The sequence below is a fragment of the Lipotes vexillifer genome, unplaced genomic scaffold (assembly GCF_000442215.2).
Source record: "Lipotes vexillifer unplaced genomic scaffold, Lipotes_vexillifer_v1.1 scaffold150, whole genome shotgun sequence".
Taxonomy (NCBI): domain Eukaryota; kingdom Metazoa; phylum Chordata; class Mammalia; order Artiodactyla; family Lipotidae; genus Lipotes; species Lipotes vexillifer.
The window spans coordinates 5,097,632-5,116,614 of record NW_006792921.1 but is presented as its reverse complement, the minus strand read 5'-3'; the positions used below and the strand labels follow the sequence as shown (position 1 = coordinate 5,116,614).

The 18,983-nt window shown below is 42.1% G+C and overlaps 1 protein-coding gene and 1 pseudogene across 1 annotated transcript in view; one reads left to right on the top strand and one right to left on the bottom strand.

Moving 5' to 3' along the window:
• The first annotated feature begins 4,681 nt into the window (after positions 1–4,681).
• Positions 4,682–6,121, top strand: LOC103082987 (major facilitator superfamily domain-containing protein 1-like; annotated as a pseudogene).
• A 7,925-nt stretch (positions 6,122–14,046) lies between these two features.
• Positions 14,047–18,983, bottom strand: part of LOC103070059 (beta-chimaerin-like) — a 30,615-nt gene continuing 25,678 nt past the window's right edge. The window contains exon 7 of the mRNA XM_007466125.1: positions 14,047–14,762. Within this exon, the coding sequence (XP_007466187.1) occupies positions 14,591–14,762 (172 nt within the window). The 3' untranslated portion in view covers positions 14,047–14,590. The remainder of the gene's footprint in view (positions 14,763–18,983) is intronic.

The following is an 18,983-nucleotide window of genomic DNA, read 5'->3' as shown; positions in this document are numbered from 1 at the left end:
TTTCCCTAACACAATGTTCTTTTAATATTGATATTTGAATCTCATATTGCCTTTTAGTTAATCATTAGATCAATAAATATTTGTTGGTATCAAGGCTATTACATCAAAAGAGGTAGTCATACTTAAAAGATTGGAATTAGGTCATCGTCTTCTAAGTTTCCCACTTAGAATAATGCTAAATCATATGTGGTTGCTTAAATATTAAAGCCCTATGGAATCACAGAGCACTCAAAGCTCAAATTAACACTGGGAATTGTAATTATATACATTTCTTGTGAAAAGACTTGATGGTTGGTTTGAATTACAAGCTGTGTGGCTTTGAGAAAATTACTCAATATCTTTAGGCTCTGGTTTCCTTAAATGTAAAGTGGGGATAATACTATCTACTTCTCTGGATCGTTGCCAAGATTAAAGCAGACAATACATTTATTAAAGTCCCCAGCACAGTGCCTGACACATGATAGGCACTCAGTAAATGTTAGTTTCTCCTTGACTGATTTCTTTCATTGGCTGTGTAGGAAAATCATGTAAACAGACTCTACAGATCAATCACTTCCCAGCGCTTTTGGAAAATAATGGGTAGAGAGTCTTAAAGTTCACTGTCATTATTGTTGGCTAGGGCCCATTGCTTTCCCCCCAAGAACATAAGGTTAAAATGTACTGGAGAGTATTTAATATACGACAATTTACTCTGAATCTAACTTTTCTTTCAGGAACATACTTCATGATTAAATCAAATCAAGCAGAAGATTTCTGTATGTGATTCAAGAACGCTCTTCATCCTTTCGGCACCGAAATTGCATTACCTGTCATTGAAGGAGGAAGTGTGCTCAGTTAAGCTTGAAAGCAATGTTACCAGAAAAGGATTAACAAATCATAAGGCAGAATCCTTAGAAGTAAGGTCACTACCAGAATGTGGCTGAGGCACAAGCCAAGGAATATGTTTAATATGTGTTGCCCCATTAGCTCCTGGAATCTTAATATATAATCCACATCACTGAATCAGACCCAAAGGAGGGAAAGAACAGGAGCATCATGTCTCTGCTATGTAGACACGGCATTATTAATTGTTTTAAGAAATTAGTTTTTATTTTATTAGAGTAATATATGCACACAGAGTTCAAAGGTCAAATGTTATTAAGGCGATTATAGCACATTACAGGGGTTTCTTATCTCATTCTTTCCCTTAGTTCTCTTCCCCAACCACCTTCAACAATTTTGGCTTTTCGTTTCCGACATGTGCACATCTCTATATTTCTAATTAATTTGTGTATTATGCTCTCTTTTGATTTATCAATATTTGACCTCTATTAATTTCTTATTTTGGTATTTGAGCCTTTTGTTCTCTTATACCACCATGCCTTCTGTTTCCTTTCTCTCATATCCCAGTACAGTGGTCATATTACAGCCTTTGTTTAATTGACAATTCCATGTTCATATTATTGTACCTTTGTATATATTGTTCAGGCTAAGCATTATAGTGTACAGAACATTATATTTGCTTTCCTACATTTTGTCTTTTCCTAAAATTAATAATGGCCTCTCCCTGCCCACCCTCCCCCCACCTCAACCCTTTCAGTCTGCTTGTTTTTAGTCCTATTTCTAACTCTTTCTACACTTTCCAATGGCTTCTTGGTGCACTTTTCTACAAGTGCCATCATATCAGTATATATGTGTTCCATTTTGTTTTTCCTAAAAATATCCCTCCTGGACACTTCCTTCTCCTTCCATAGGGACTGACCTCTCTCTGTCTGTTGCACAGTCTCCTCCTGGGGATGCCTTGAGTGTCCTTCTTTCTTGGTGGAGTTGCCTGTTTTGCTGGAGCACATTGTCAGATGGGGCAGCAGCAGAAGGTATCATGGTGGCCGTCTTCAACGTGGCTGTCTCTTTAGCCACACAGTTCCATCTGGACTGTTTATCCTCCATGCCTCGCACACATCATCCTCCTGGGAGATCTTTCTACCCTTATTCTGGACAGTCCCTTTGTGCCAAAGGTGCAAAGTGAATCTTGATGTAAACATCACATAGTATAATTAATAATTAGATCATGGATTTTAAATGTAAAAATATAAAACTTTTAGAAGAAAATATAGAATGTCTTTGGGACCTAGGGCTAAGTGAAGAGTTCATAGACATGGCTAAAACGAAGATCCATAAAAGAAAAAATAACTAAGTTGGACTTCATCAAAACTGAGAAAAGCTTTGGCTCTGAAAAACACTCTGTTAAGAGGATGTAAAGACAAACTACAGACTAGGAGAAAATATTTGCAAACCATATATACCTAAAATATATAAAGGACTCTCAAAATTCTGTAGTGAAAAAGAATCAATTATGAAATGGGCAAAAGACTTGAACAGTTGTTTCACTAAATTGGAGATACAGATGACAAATAACCACATGAAAAGATGTTCAGCATCATTAACCATTAGTGAAATGCAAATGCGAACCACAATGAGATATCAACATGAACTTATCAGAATGACTAAAATAGAAAATAATGATGACACCAAATGCTAGTGAGGCTGTGGAGAAACTGAATCACTTACACGTTGCTGGTGGGAATGTGAAATGGTCCAGCTGCTCTGGAAAACAGCTTGATAGTTTCTTAAAAAAACTAAACATGCAAATATGACCCAGAAATTGCACCCTTTCCAAGCTGGAAATAATCCAGACGTCCTTCAGTGGGTGAAAGGCAAAACAGACTGTGGTAAATCCATACCATGGAATATTTCTCAGCAATAGAAAAGGATAGCTTACTGAATCTTAGGAATCATTTGGAATTGTTGACAGATAGCATTGGAAGGTGGAGTAGATGTGATTGCCTACAGAGAAAGTACTGCAAGAAGGCAGCCTTGGAGAGTGTTCCAAGGGACTTGGAGAGTTCTAGAGGGAGAATGGACAGAGGAGCCTGGGCAGAGGATGGGAGCAAGGGTGGTGTCACAGCAGCCGAGAGAGAGGGGGTTTGGGAAGAAGGGAGTGGTCAACTGTGCCAGCAAATGAGAAGCCAAGTAAGCAGAGACCCGAAGCTGCAGTGAGGTTGATGGGGCTCCAGGGAGAGCACTCTGGCAGTGGGGGGAGCACAGCACTGAAGCTTGACCTGGTGGGGTATGAAGGTGTGTCGCAGCACCTCCACACCTGCTCCCATGCCATCTGGCCTCAGTGATAACCCATGAGGTTGGTGGGTCGGGCAGGCAAGCAGGCATTATTTTTCAAGTTTCAGAGGGGAGAAACCTGGGGCTCAGAAATGTTGGAGGCCTTGATCTGTGACCGAGCCAGGTCTTGTGGCTCTAAATTCAGTGCTCTTGTAGGGCTCCCATGATGGCTTTCCACCACATCACAGCACAGGGCAGGTGTGGCTTGGCTTCAAAAACCCACTGGGCAGTAAACTGCTAGAATCCCCCTATAATTTGCTAGGCAGCAATGTGATGTCCTGTAACTCTGAAGAAAGTTTACCAAGGCTTACTTAGCATAAGCATTCTCATAGAAGTTTCCCACAGCTCTTGAGTTTTTAGACAAACATTTGTCTTACTGTGTGCCCCAAATACTATACTGAGAGCTGTACATAGATTATCTTAAGCCTTACAATTATTTCACGGAATATGTACCGACACTAGTTCATTATAATGACAAGGAAACTGAGGCTTAAGAAGTAAAGTAACTTTCCCAAATTATACTATCAGAAAGTGATAAGAGGCAGGATTGAAACAACGGGGTTGTAACCTGCAATTGAACTTGTGTAACAGGCAATTGAACTAGAGACTTAGATCTTCAGATTCTCCAAACTGAATTATTTTGAGGCTTAATCATACCTACTGGATAGAAGGAGAAAGAATATGGTGAAGATTAGGTGAGTTATGGATAACTAGTTCCAAGAAGGCTTCAGTAACTGAAGGGTTCAGATACTGGACAGAACTCTAAATGGTGGACAAGAGTCAATATGCATTTTCAGATTCTTCTGCTTCTAGAATCACCCCCTCCTCCATGACACCAAAATATTATAGGATATTTGAATATTTGTAGAAGGATTATTCTATTAATTTAGAAAGTGTTTGAGTGCCTGCTGTATGCCAGGCATAGTGCCAGTTAGGGACAGGGGTAGACTGGTGAGCAAAGTAGACCAATTCCTGCCTTCATGAAGTTTACAGGTCAGACAATGTCATTTTAGAGATAGAGGTGGTTCCATAGTTATGGAGGTGAGAGTCCTTTGGGAACCTCGGTCTATGGATGTGGCGGGTCTTAATCAGCCTCTGAATGTGTGAACATCCTTCCCAATGCTGCAAAACTATTTCCCCTTCATTAATAAACCCTGAGTTTCTTCAGGTATCCAAACACTTCGGAAAGGGTGGATTTAGCCCCAGTTCAGGTGAAACCCTTTCTGTTCTAAACCAGTTCTCAGATTTATCCTGCATTGGAATCACCTGAAGGGTTTGTTAAAAAGATTGTGAAGCATCGCATGAACGACCGCGGTCACGTGAGCACGGTTTTCGCGGGGCTTTGGCGGCGGCTTCCTCCGGTAAGTTGGCGGTCACGGTCATCTCTCGGTCTCCCGCCGCCGGCCCCGGGGGAGGTGGGGAGGAAGTGAGGGCGCTGCCAGGCGGCCCAGACGACGCCAGCACGGGAGCCCCCGCTGCCCCGCTGCCCCGCTGCCCCGCCGGACCTCTGCGACCCCAGTTCCTGGCGCACAGGCTTTTGGTACTGTTGCTGGTGCTTTCTTCCTTGGCTTCTGCTATGATAATCCTGCTGACCTCAGACTCAGGTTACAAGGATATGCAGGTGAATACCACGAAATTCATGCTGCGGTATGCCTGGTATTCTTGGCCCAATGTAGTTTTGTGTTTCTTTGGTGGCTTTTTTTTTTTTTTGCGGTAAGCGGGCCTCTCACTGCTGTGGCCTCTCCCGTTGCGGAGCACAGGCTCCGGACGCGCAGGCTCAGCGGCCATGGCTCACGGGCCCAGCCGCTCCGCGGCATGTGGGATCTTCCCGGACCAGGACACGAACCCGTGTCCCCTGCATCGGCAGGCGGACTCTCAACCACTGCGCCACCAGGGAAGCCCCTCTTTGGTAGCTTTTTGATAGAGCAAGCATTTGGAATACGATGGGGCACCATTATTTTTAGTTGCTATTTGTTTTTGCCCTGGGTGGAATATTTAATGCTTTTTGGCTGATGGGAGTTTGGACGGTTATGTTTGGGATGGGTGGGGACTCCTTAGCAGTTGCTCAGAATACGTATGCTGTGAGTTGGTTTAAAGGCAAAGAATTAAACTTGGTGTTTGGTGTAAGCTGGACTCCAGCTTAGCATGGCTGGAGTTGGAAGAACAGTAAACATGAACCTCATGAGATGGCTGTATTCCAAGGTTTAAGTTTCCTTAGGTTCTGCTGGTCACACAACCCTTGGGGTCACACTTATGTCTGGGGGTATAACATGTATTCTTTCACTAGTCTGTGCCTTGGCCCTTGCTTATTTGGATCAGACAGCAGAAAGAATCCTTCATAAAGAACAAAGAAAAACAGGTGAAGTTATTAAGTTGACTGATGTGAAGGACTTCTCCTTACCCCTGTGGCTATATTTATCATCTGTGTCTGCTATTATGTTGCCGTGTTCCCTTTCATTGGACTTCGCAAAGATTTCTTTACAGAGAAATTTGGATTTTTCTCCCAGACAGCGAGTGATATTAGCAGTATAGTGTTTGGGCTCCTGGTGGATAAAATGGGAAGTAACATCATCTGTGTGCAATGGTGACCACACTTGCTTCCCACATGATGCTGGCCTTTATGCTATGGAACACTTGGATTGCTATGTGTCTCCTGGGACTCTACTATTCGTTGCTTGCCTGTGCATTGTGGCCAATGGTGGCGTTTGTAGTTCCTGAACATCAACTGGGAACCGCATATGGCTTCATGCAGTCCATTCAGAATCTTGGGTTGGCCATCATTTCCATCATTGCTGGCATGATATTGGATACTCGGGGATATTTGTTTTTAGAAGTTTTCTTCATTGCCTGTGTTTCTTTGTCACTGTTATCTGTGGTCTTACTCCACTTGGTGAATCATATCCAAGGTGGGAACCTAAATTATTCTGCAAGACAAAGGGAAGAAACAAAACTTTCTCATGCAGAATGAGAAGTTTAAATGACTGTGTCATGAGAATGGGCTGCACACATCAGTGGTTTGAAAAACTCCTTTATTTTTTTTTCAAATTTAGAGTTTGGTTGTTAGGAAAAATAATGGTCTGGAGAGTTATTATATTTATATTTTGAATACACTTATTTTAAAGTATAATTCTGAGGACTGTTTTAGCCTGTGTCTTTTGTGTTGCTGAAGAATTCTACTTTGGGATAGGCTCATCAGTGGTGAAGTTCAGAGAATTGTACCTGGTACATGCGGGTGATTTTGAGTACGGACAGTGAATAATGGAAATCTTTGGATCTCGTACTGAGATTATTTTCACAAAGAGTATCAAAGGAATATGGCCTTTTCTTTATCTTAAAGCAAAAAAAAAAAAAAAAAAAAAAAGCTTTTGAGGGAGTAGAAGGGATTTTTTTTTGGTCTTTTTGTATCTTGTCCATCATGTGCCCCAACTGCACATGCACACAGTTATTTTTAGTCCCTTATAGTTTCTTTGTATTCTGTTGCTCCAGGATACGTGTGTCCAGGTACAAGTGCTGCAGCAAATGGGCCCAGGTCCCAGGGCCCAGCCTGTCTCAGTTTGAAGTACATGGTGTAATACTGAATGCTTAAAAGTTTTAGAACAGCTTGAAAGTGCATTCCTTATTCAGGGTAAGTTTATTTACATCCTTTTTTTTTTTTTTTTTTTTCTGATTTATGGTGTACTGTGTCATTATTCAGTTGTTAATTCTTTAGGCTTTGACTGCCATGTGACTGTTCTAGCCGATGGGTGTTGAAAGTAGGCCTTACCAGTTGGGAAAAGTCTGCTGCTGTGGAGGGCCTGTGTGGTCTGGCTTCCTCTTTCCACTACCTCTGTGCCTTAGCTACAGTGAGCTGCTTACATTTTTTTCAAATTGGTTACGTCTCTTCCCTTCTCAGGGGCTTTGTCCATGCTGCTCTCTTTGCTTAGACTATTTTAGCCAGGATTCTCTAACAACCTGGTTTCATAGGATTTAAGACAGAAAATTTTAGCCCCACACTGGGAAGCATTCTTCCTGTGGAAACTCTTCCAGACCCTTCAGGCTATATCAAGTTCTTCTAAAATTCCTGTGATCTTTGAAAACCCCTGTACTTTTCCTTCCTAACTTACCTCAGCTTATCATGAAGAATTTGTGATGAGGTATGTGTGGGTGTCTCTTTCTTTCGGTTGTAAGCTCCACAAGGGCAGAAACTGTCTCTGATATGTTAATAATGATTGTGTTGATAGTGCCTAGCACAAAGTAGGCACAAAATAAATATTTTTTGAATGATGCATAAATAAAAAGGAGAGTAAACTGGGACAAAAAACAGATTGTGAGGCCCCAGCCCCAGTCAGTGATTCAGGCCTGAGAAACTGCATTTTTAACAAGTCCCAGGCCACGGTGTTGCTGGCCAAGGGGCTATACTTCATGCCACACTGACCTAAACTAATCATGGGAATCTCATTCCCCTTGCTAGTGATTGGTTTAGCAATAAACATGCTGTGCAATTCTGGCCAAGGTGTTGTAAGGGGATATATGTTGAGGGAAGGATTTCTTAGCTATCAAATAGGACATGCAGGATGAGAAAGACATTGTCCTGCTTCTCCTTGAAGCCACCTTCTTATACGATGTTTGTCAAAGCCTGAGGGAAATGCCAACAAACCGAGCATGATGGAATAGAAAGAACGACAGCACCAATCTTGGAGATGCCCTACATTTGGATTTCTTGTTGAGATAATTAATGTCCCTATTGTTGAAGCCCTTTGCATCATAGTTTCATATTATGTGCAACAGATACTTTCCTGATGGATGAATCTAGTGCTTCTTAAAGGTTAATGATCATCTCCTTACTATTAGAAGTCAGTAATCCATGCTCAAGCAGCGGTCTGTATGGGCTGTTGGTATTATATTGACCTTGCCATGGACTTGGGACTTCGGACTTTGTGACTGTTCCTGATTGTTCCAAGGTGATCATCTTGACCATTCCAAGAGTCAAGAACCTGTTGGCCCATAAAACCTGATGGGTTTTAGCATGTGACCCCTGTGGAAAAGAACCCATGTCTCTCACTCTCACACACACACACACACACACACACACACACACACACACACTCCTCACTTGATCCATGGCACTCAATTCCTGAATTCCTGGCCTAAAGAGGTCTATTTTTGCCTTGTCACACGTCTTTTCTGCTTAGACTTTGGAGTCTGAGCATCTCTCCTTGGTGGGCTGTTTGACCTGAGCTTCTGATTCTTGCAGCCCTACGTTGCCCCTGACAGTAATGCCCTGCTCCAGTCCCATGCCTCCACATCCTCCAAGCCTGCCAATTAATGGACTAACCTGGGTTTGCCCTACCTAAGGATGGTCCTGCATACAATAATCAACATTTGTACATTACTATCCAGTTTGTTTGTTTTTTTAAACCACTTCTTTTTTTTGTTTGTTTGTTTGTTTGTTTTTTTGAGGTACGCGGGCCTCTCACTCTTGTGGCCTCTCCCATTGCAGAGCACAGGCTCCGGACGCGCAGGCTCAGCGGCCATGGCTCATGGGCCCAGCCGCTCCGCGGCATGTGGGATCTTCCTGGACTGGGGCACGAACCCGCGACCCCTGCATCAGCAGGCGGACTCTCAACCACTGCGCCACCAGGGAAGCCCAACTACTATCCAGTTTATACTGAGCTTTTAGTTTTTATATTCAGGGTCTCAATGGATCCTTGCGTAGAAGCACTCTGACAAGAAGGGGAGATCAGGTACTCTGTTATTATGCCCATTTTCAGATTAGGGAACTAGAACAAACAAAGATTATACCCATTGTGTAAATTAGAACATAGAAAAAATCAGGTAATTTGAGTGAGCAAAAATCTATTCCAGTAATACTTGCTTAACTCTTTAAGAACATTTTGAAGTACACAGTTTTTCAAGAAAGTCTGTTAAGGTTATAAATTTTCGGCAGCAATGAAAAATTTGCTCCCGTGGATGACTTATCATACATATGAGGTTTATAAGCCTATGAAAGGAGAGCTTTATGGGTTTTTCTTTAAAAATACAGGTTTTATCTTCCTTTTTAACCCCATTCACTGTAAAGGTTTAGCAATGTGTCATGCACCACATTGTCCTCACTGAAAAGCTCCTGTTAAGTTACAGGGGCTCCTTAGTTGCTATATCCAAAGGGGACTCATCACCTTATCATCTTTTTAAAAAAATTATTTTCAACTTATAAGTCCAACAAACTATAACAGTCACTTTATTTAAAAAAATTTATTATTATTATTATTTTTATTTTTGGCTGTGCTGGGTCTTCATTGCTGCAAGCGGGCTTTCTCTAGTTGCAGCGAGCAGGGGCTACTCTGTGTTGCGGTGTGCAGGCTTCTCATTGCGGTGACTTCTCTCGTTGTGGAGCACAGGCTCTAGGTGTATGGGCTTCAGTAGCTGTGGCACGTGGGCTCAGTAGTTGTGGCTTGCGGGCTCTAGAGTGCAGGCTCAGTAGCTGTGGCGCACAGGCTTAGTTGCTCCACGGTATGTGGGATCTTCCCAGACCAGGGCTCGAACCCATGTCCCCTGCACTGGCAGGCGGATTCTTAACCACTGCGCCACCAGGGAAGCCCCACCTTATCATTAGCCCCATATGCATCCTGCAAACTGAGCCCATGATTTCTCCCTGCTGAACCCCCTTTCGTTCCTGTATTCTCTTATCTTCCTAAATAGTCATTTAGTTGTAAAAACCAGAAATGAGGGTGTCATTTGTGACTTCATCTGTTCAACCTTGGCATCAAATCAGTAAGTCTTGACAACGCCCTAAATATCTCTCTTATCATGGCTCTTCTCCATCCCTCCTGCTGGAAGTCAAGTTCAGTTTGTCATTGCCTATAACGTCTTCTAGATTAGCTTCTGTCTTTCTAATCTTACATCCTCTGTCCTATCCTCCACGTGTCACCAGACCAATCTTTCTAAGTTTGACTCATACTTGGCACACAAGGTTCCCTATTCCCTGGCGCAGACCTGCTTGTTTAATCTCATTCCCCCTCCTCTTCCCTCACATTTCATGTGCTGGTTAAATCCAACTCTGGAGAGTTCTCTGAACTCTCCGTGCTTTCATGTGTTTATGGCTGGCACCTATGTACTCTGCCTGGGGAAGCCAGGGAAAGTCTCAGCGGAGAGGAAACTTTGAGTTGAGACTTGCAGGATGAGTAGGAGTGTGCCTGACCATCATGTGGTGTCCACCATTCTTGATCCCACGGAGCCTGTACTTCAGTGGGAGACAGATGGACACACAATTGCAATACTTTGTGATAACCGATGGATTAGAAGTATGTACAAATGGCAGTGGAAGGCAGTGAAGGAGGTCCTTGAGTATGATAATATCTTTTCAACTCAGGAAAAAAATGACCCTGGCTTATTTGCATTTACAAAGCATCCAGTGAAGCAAACCCCTCCAAAGCATAGGGTCTAACATGGTGCCTCGTGTGTAGCAAAATACATCTAAGTGGAACAACGAAATGGATTAGGACATTGTGAAACGAACCTGAAGACAAGGAAAGAGTCTTTCTGAACCACACTTATGAGACCCTCTATATTTTATCAAAATGGATTTCATTTGCTCTCTCCGTCTCGTCCCCTCTCCTGAATGTTGGTGCTCTGGAGAACTTTGAATCAGGCCTCTCCTGTATTTCTCTGTTCTGGGTCCCTGGGCACTCTTATTCAATTATTACCTTGGTTCCAATTATTACCTCTGGTGTCGCTCCTAAATTCCTACCTCCAGCTTGGGTCTGTTAGTGCAATTGCTCATGAAATATCTCTTCCTGGAAATTTCACAGGTATCCCTATTTCATCATGTCCAACATGGAACTCATCATCCTCCTTACTTTTTCCACCCCTCCTCAAGAACCTCTGGCTCTCTTTGTGTTCAAGAAATATTATCCAGTTGTCAAGTTAAGCAGTGTGGGAGTCGTCTTTGATTCTCTGATCCAATCTGTAACCAAATGTTTTCAACTCTGCCTCCTAAATATAACTCAGTTCTGTCTATTTTTCCTCTGCCTTGCTACCACCTGATCCAGGCTACATCACCTTAGACTTACAATGACAACAACGAACATCGAAGTGACTCCCTGCATCTACCTTCACTACCCCCATCTGCCTGCATATTCTCTGATGGATCCACAGTCAAGTAAGTGATCTTTAAAAAACGTAAACAAGATTGTGTCATTTGTTTCTTAAGACCCGTTAATGCTAAAGGCAATGTGGTGTCCTAGATTGTATCCTGGAACAGAAAAAGGACATTAGCGGAAGACTCATAAAATCCGAAAAAAGCCTGGAGTTCAGTTAATAGTAATGTACTAATGTTGGTTTCTTGGTTTAAATAAGTGTACTGTGGTTATATAAGATGTTAACATTAGGGGAAAGTGGGTGAGGAGTACACAAGAACTCTCTGTAGTATCTTTGCAACTTTTCTGTAAATATAAAACTACTCCAAAGTTAAGTTTATTAAAAAAAAAAATTTGTAGCACCAGCGCCTTTTATGTTAGAGTACAAAATCCTTAGCATGACCAGCTTTTGCTCTCCAGCCAAACTAAACTTATTATTTAATTCTTCCAGTGAGACAAACCTTCTTGCCAGTATTCAGTGTCTGGTCCGTTAATAAGTGCTTGATAAATGTTGGTTGAAAATTAATGAACATTACATTTTTAAAAATCGAAAGGTTGACTGTAAATTTGGGGGTTGATAGATCTTGGGAATTTGTAAGCAACCTGAGTCGGGTTTTCAGTTGGAGGCAGGATGGCCCAGGCAACACACCTGTAGTGGTATGTGACTTTCCTCAACTCCCCGTATCTCCCCTCCCTCGTCCCTTCCAGGCTGCTGTCCTTGAAATTCTGCACCAGGCCCCTTCCGAGCTTGGAGACCAGGTGCCCATTTATGTTAACGGGAGAGAGAAAAAGGTCTTCCCCCACCCACACTGCCCCGTCCCATCTCACACAACCCACCTGTGGGCAATTTAACAGTGGGTTCTGGAAACAACACTGCCTCCTTTCAGGTCTAACTACTAGAGTTATTCCAATGGCAGGAATTTCAAGCCAGGTAAGAGAAGCCACGTCAGGCTGCCAGATGGTGGGGAAGATAGGCATGGGTATCAGAGCAGGTTTCAGACTAAAGGCAGGTAGAGGGGATCAGGTGTTGTAATCACATTCGAGAAAAGGAGTCAAGTGAACCTCATTACACATTATGGAGCCCTGTTATAATAATACCCCTTATTATTACTCAGACTTGGATTTAACCCGGGACAAATCCTTTTCTCTCATGTGTCTTCCTTTCCCCTCCTAAGTCATCATTCTTAAAATAATGATGATAATAAGAAGTAACTATGACTAATTACTTTAGATCATCATTTTATCTAAGGTGTCCCAATCAGAATATTTCCAAACCCAGTTTTTCAGATAAGCGAACTCATTCCCAAGGTCAGATACAGCTGATAAGAGGCAGATCTGCTATTCAAAGTCAAGTCTTTCTGGCTCCAAAACTCTTTTTCTGCCCTCCTGCAAGTTACCTAGGGTGATCTGCTCTAAACACCCCATCTCTCAATGAAGGACATAAACACAATGGGTCTTTATAGAAAGGGAAGCTGGAGTATTGGAATCTTAATTGCAGGCAGGCTCCTCAGGAGGAAGCTGGAGGAGGGAGAGGGGCCAGGAGGTGTGGACTCCATGGGGTGTTTGTTTTCTCATCGTGTCTTGGTGATGGTAGACATTTTATTGCCCACAATCCATCTGGGAGCAGTGTTTTGAATATTCTGCCCCCCCTTTCCCCCAACATCAATTTCCTTCACGTCTTCCAAAATGATGGACAGGAGAATTTAATACTTTTAATGCTTTTCCTTCCATTTACACTATCATAAATTACAAAGTATTGTTCACTTCACAAAATAAAACCATTTCCAGATAGTTTTTTGACAGTATCAAGAAGTACATAAGCTACAACAAACAAATCTGTACAGTTGGGAGGAACGATACTAGCAGGGACCAAGCAGAACCATTCTGACCCCCGTGTGCCAGTGGAGTCCACCCACGTAGCCCTCGGGACTTTCTAGGATAACAACTGCAATGCCCTCTCCCCTTTCAGCTCGCTTATCACACAGTAATTCTCTTCTGGTCACTCCGAAACAAGACTAGTGAGTAATGACATGAATCATCTCAGATAATGAGAGGGGGTTTGTAGTTGGGGTTAAGAAAAAAAATTTAGATTGACAGTTTTTGACGTTTTAAATATTTTACCTATGTTACAAAATACAGAAATCTTGGTGTGGAAAGCTCATGCTAATTAAATATAACCAATAAGATAGGACTATAGCAATCAAATCATATTAAATTATTAGCCATCAGAGTTACTTTGATCAAGGAGGAACACATATTTGTAAAAAACCAAACATTCATTCTTCCTTTAAAAAACAGGCTTGTTTATAAAACAAAAATGAAAAAAATCAGCAATGACTCTGCAGATTCACTTTTCATAAGTACAGAAATGTGGCGAAAATGCAACTTGACATTAACAGATGAATTCAGAATGCTTACCTGAAAAGAAAGAAGTGCTAACTTTTTACATGGCCCAGATACAACCAGTGTTTCCAAATCATTTTATGTAAAATGACCACGTTCTGCATGATCTGTGATGTACACACATGATATGGAAAGACCATGACCAATTCATAGAACATCTTTGGGGTTTCACGAAATTTTTATGGAAAGAAAATTTGTGGATGTTTCAGACCATCCTACAATTGCTATAAACATACACCGCACAACAGCAAAATGCCAGTGCATAACAGCAAAAACTATCAAAAGCAGGGACAGAGGTGGGAGGTGAAATTTCATTGCAAAGCACTGATAAGGACAGAGGTATGTCAAGATGATACTGCATTCATGGTAAACTTTTCAGGGATCGCAGCAAGAAGGCAGGACAAGGTACACAGGGTAATAATCAATGCACTGCATTGAGTTCTATTTGCTAAAATAAAGTAACATTCTTGCAGCTAAAATAAAAATACATTTTACAATATAAGTTTCATTTAACATTTAACATATAGAATTGTCTTCTTTTTGTAAGTGGAAAATGTATAACTGTATCAAGTACCTCTATGAATTAAGTTCCCTTTTATTACTGATAAGACTGAAGTTTAAAGGTCTACGTTGTTTTTTAATAAGTTAAAGAAAGATTTATTAATCACTCTTCCAGCAAAACAGAAATACGAGGCACAGCAAAGACCCAGGCGAGGGCTTTTTCTCACCCTCATCCTTGCTGTTCTCCTGTGGAGAGGGCCAGTGTCTATGAGACACAGTAGCCGACATGGCGATCCTCTGTGGTCTAGGAAATTCCACCACTTGTTTGGAAAACAAATCAAGTGTAAAAGATGTTTTTATTTCTTTAGCCTTATCAACTTAGATGGGGCTCGGGCCATTCAGCTCACTTCCCTGGTGGATTAAAACAAAACATCTTCGTTTTCTATTAAAATCTGCACAATCAGCTTTTGGTACCGCATGTCATTGAGGGTGGTGAGGGTACTGTCCTCAGGGGGCCTCATCAGGGTGGGCCCAAATACGATCCCCAGATTTTCAGCATTCATGAAATTGTCCTTTTCATTCAGAGTCACCCTGCAAGACAGACATACATACACAGAGGCATTATACAGACTCGAGGGTGGATTTGTATACTGATTATGAACTTCTCTGGTTTGGGAATTTGCAAAAGAAAATTGAGAATTGGAATTATAGAGAAGTATTTTTTAAAAAGTAATTTTCTGACTAAAAAAAAGTTTTAGATTATTGACATTGCCTTCAGCCAGTAGAAGTGAACTACTAAGTCAATCTGGTATAGACACACTTTTTAAAATTATAAAATCAGTCCTTCTTACTAAATAAACGTGGAACTCTCATTGAGGGAATATTGGTTTGAAGGGGCAGTAGATTATTAGGTGGCCCATAGTGCATACAGATTTAGTCTAGGCTTGTACGGATGTCTTTTTTTCCCCTCTTGTCGCTGTCTACTGGTCCGTATGCTGGCAAACCAGGAAGCTGAGGGCAGATTCCCTGTCTGCTGGCAGGGCTAGTGCCTGAGGAGAAAGGTCAAGCCATCATCATGGGACTGGGAAATGGCTGGAATGTGGCCAAACGGAAAAGCAGTTGGATATTATTTCTAGTTCCCACAGGATGAGGTCTGGAGCAGTAATTATTGTTGGAATTGAAAATCGTCATTTCATCACTAATCATTAGGGAAATGCGAATCAAAACTGCAGTGAGGTATCACCTCACACTGGTCAGAATGGCCATCATCAAAACATCTACAAACAATAAATGCTGGAGAGGGTGTGGGGAAGAGGGAACCCTCCTGCACTGTTGGTGGGAATGTAAATTGGTGCAGCCGCTGTGGAGAACAGTACGGAGGTTCCTTAAAAACTAAATATAGAACTACCATATGACCCAGCAGTCCCACTCCTGGGCATATATCTGGAGAAAACCATAATTCGAAAAGATAACATGCACCCCAATGTTCAGTGCAGCACTGTTTATAATAGCCAAGACCTGGAAGCAACCTAAATGTTCATTGACAGAGGAGTGGAGAAAGAAGATGTACATACACACAACGGAATATTACTCAGCCATAAAAAAGAATGAAATAATGCCATTTGCAGCAACATGGATGGACCTAGAGACTGTCATAATGAGTGAAGTAAGTCAAGGACAAATACATATGATATCACTTATATGTGGAATCTAAAAAAAATGGTACAAATGAACTTAGTTACAAAACAGAAATAGAGTGACAGATGTAGAAAATAAACTTATGGTTACCAGGGGAAAGTCAGGGGGAGGGATAAATAGGGAGATTGGGATCTACATATACACACTACTGTATATAAAATAACTAATAAGGACCTGCTGTATAGCACAGGGAACTCTCCTCAATACTGTGTAATGACCTGTATGGGAAAAGAATCTAAAGGATAGATGTATATGTGTAACTGATTCACTTTGCTGTACACCTGAAACTAATACAACATTGCAAATCAACTATACTCCAAGATCTAGGGGAAGATGGCGGAAAAGTAAGACGCGGAGATCACCTTCCTCCCCACAGATACATCAGAAATACATCTACACGTGGAACAACTCCTAAAGAACACCTACTGAACACTGGCAGAAGACCTCAGACCTCCCAAAAGGTGCACGAGGAGAGGGGATTAAGAGTGCCGCTTAAAGGAGCTCCAGAGACGGGCGCGAGCTGCGGCTCTCAGCGCGGACCCCCGAGACGGGCATGAGACTCTAAGGCTGCTGCTGCCGCCACCAAGAAGCTTGTGTGCAAGCACAGGTCACTGTCCACACCTCCCCTCCCGGGGATCCTGTGCAGCCCGCCACTGCCAGGGTCCCGGGATCCATGGACAACTTCCCCAGGAGAACGCACGGCACACCTCAGGCTGGTGCAATGTCACGCTGGCCTCTGCCACCGCAGGCTCACCCCGCACTCCGTACCCCTCCCTCCCCCCGGCCTGAGTGAGCCAGAGCCCCCGAATCAGCGGCTTCTTTAACCCCGTCCTGTCTGAGCGAAGAACAGACGCCCTCCGGCGACCTACACGCACAGGCGGGGCCAAATCCAAAGCTGAACCCCGGCAGCTGTGCGAACAAAGAAGAGAAAGGGAAATCTCTCCCAGCAGCCTCAGGAGCAGTGGATTAAATCTCCACAATCAACTCAATGTACCCTGCATCTGTGGAATACCTGAATAGACAACAAATCATCCCAAATTGAGGAGGTGGACTTTGAGAGCAAGATTTAGTATTTTTTCCCCTTTTCCTCTTTTTGTGAGTGTGTATGTGTATGCTTCTGTGTGAGATTTTTTCTGTATAGCTTTGCTTTCACCATTTGTCCTAGCATTCTATCCGTCCTTTTTTTTTTACTTAAAAAAATTTTTTTTCTTCATAATAATTTTTTTATTTTAATAACTTTATTTTATTTTACCTTACTACTAATTCTCTCTACTTTCTCTCCCTTTTATTCTGAGCCGAGTGGATGAAAGGCTCTTGCTGCTCCAGCCAGGAGTCAGGACTCTGCCTCTGAGGTGGGAGAGCCAACTTCAGGACACTGGTCCACAAGAGGCCTCCCAGCTCCATGTAATATCAAATGGGGAAAATCTCCCAGAGATCTCCATCTCAACACCAATGCCCAGCTTCACTCAACAAGCAGCAAGCTACAGTGCTGGACACCCTATGCCTAACAACTAGCAAGACAGGAACACGACCCCACCCATGAGCGGAGAGGCTGCCTAAAATCATAGTAAGTCCACAGACAACCCAAAACACACCACCAGATGTGGACCTGCCCACCAGAAAGACAATATCCAGCCTCATCCACCAGAACACAGGCACTAGTCCCCTCCACCAGGAAGCCTACACAAGCCACTGAACCAACCTTAGCCACTGGGGACAGACACCAAAAACAACGGGAACTAAGAACCTGCAGCCTGCAAAAAGGAGACCCCAAACACAGTAATATAAGCAAAATGAGAAGACAGAAAAACACACAGCAGATGAAGGAGCAAGATAAAAACCCACCAGACCTAACAAATGAAGAGGAAATAGGCAGTCTACCTGAAAAAGAGTTCAGAATAATGATAGTAAAGATGATCCAAAATCTTGGAAATAGAATGGACAAAATGCAAGAAACAGTTAACAAGGACCTAGAAGAAATAAAGATGAAACAGACAATGATGAACAACACAATAAATGAAATGAAAAATACTCTAGATGGGATCAATAGCAGAATAAATGAGGCAGAAGAACGGATAAGTGACCTGGAAGATAAAATAGTGGAAATAACTACTGCAGAGCAGAATAAAGAATAAAGAATGAAAAGAACTGAGGACAGTCTCAGAGACCTCTGGGACACCATTAAATGCACCAACATTAAAATTATAGGGGTTCCAGAAGAAGAAGAGAAAAAGAAAGGGACTGAGAAAATATTTGAAGAGATTATAGTTGAAAACTTCCCTAATATGGGAAAGGAAATAGTTAATCCAGTCCAGGAAGCACAGAGAGTCCCATACAGGATAAATCCAAGGAGAAATACGCCACGGCACGTATTGATCAAACTGTCAAAAATTAAATACAAAGAAAACATATTAAAAGCAGGAAGGGAAAAACAACAAATAACACACAAGGGAATCCCCATAAGGTTAACAGCTGATCTCTCAGCAGAAACTCTACAAGCCAGAAGGGAGTGGCAGGACATACTGAAAGTGATGAAGGAGAAAAACCTGCAACCAAGATTACTCTACCCAGCAAGGATCTCATTCAGATTTGATGGAGAAATTAAAACCTTTACAGACAAGCAAAAGCTGAGAGAGTTCAGCACCACCAAACCAGCTTTACAACAAATGCTAAAGGAACTGCTCTAGACAAAAACACAAGAGAAGGAAAAGTCCTATAATAACGAACCCAAAACAATTTAGAAAATGGGAATAGGAACATACATATCGATAATTACCTTAAATGTAAATGGACTAAATGCTCCCACCAAAAGACACAGATTGGCTGAATGGATACAAAAACAAGACCCATATATATGCTGTCTACAAGAGACCCACTTCAGACCTAGAGACACATACAGACTGAAAGTAAGGGGATGGAAAAAGATATTCCATGCAAATGGAAACCAAAAGAAAGCTGGAGTAGCAATTCTCATATCAGACAAAATAGACTTTAAAATAAGGACTATCAGAAGAGACAAAGAAGGACACTACATAATGATTAAGGGATCGATCCAAGAAGAAGATATAACAATTGTAAATACTTATGCCCCCAACATAGGAGCACCTAAATACA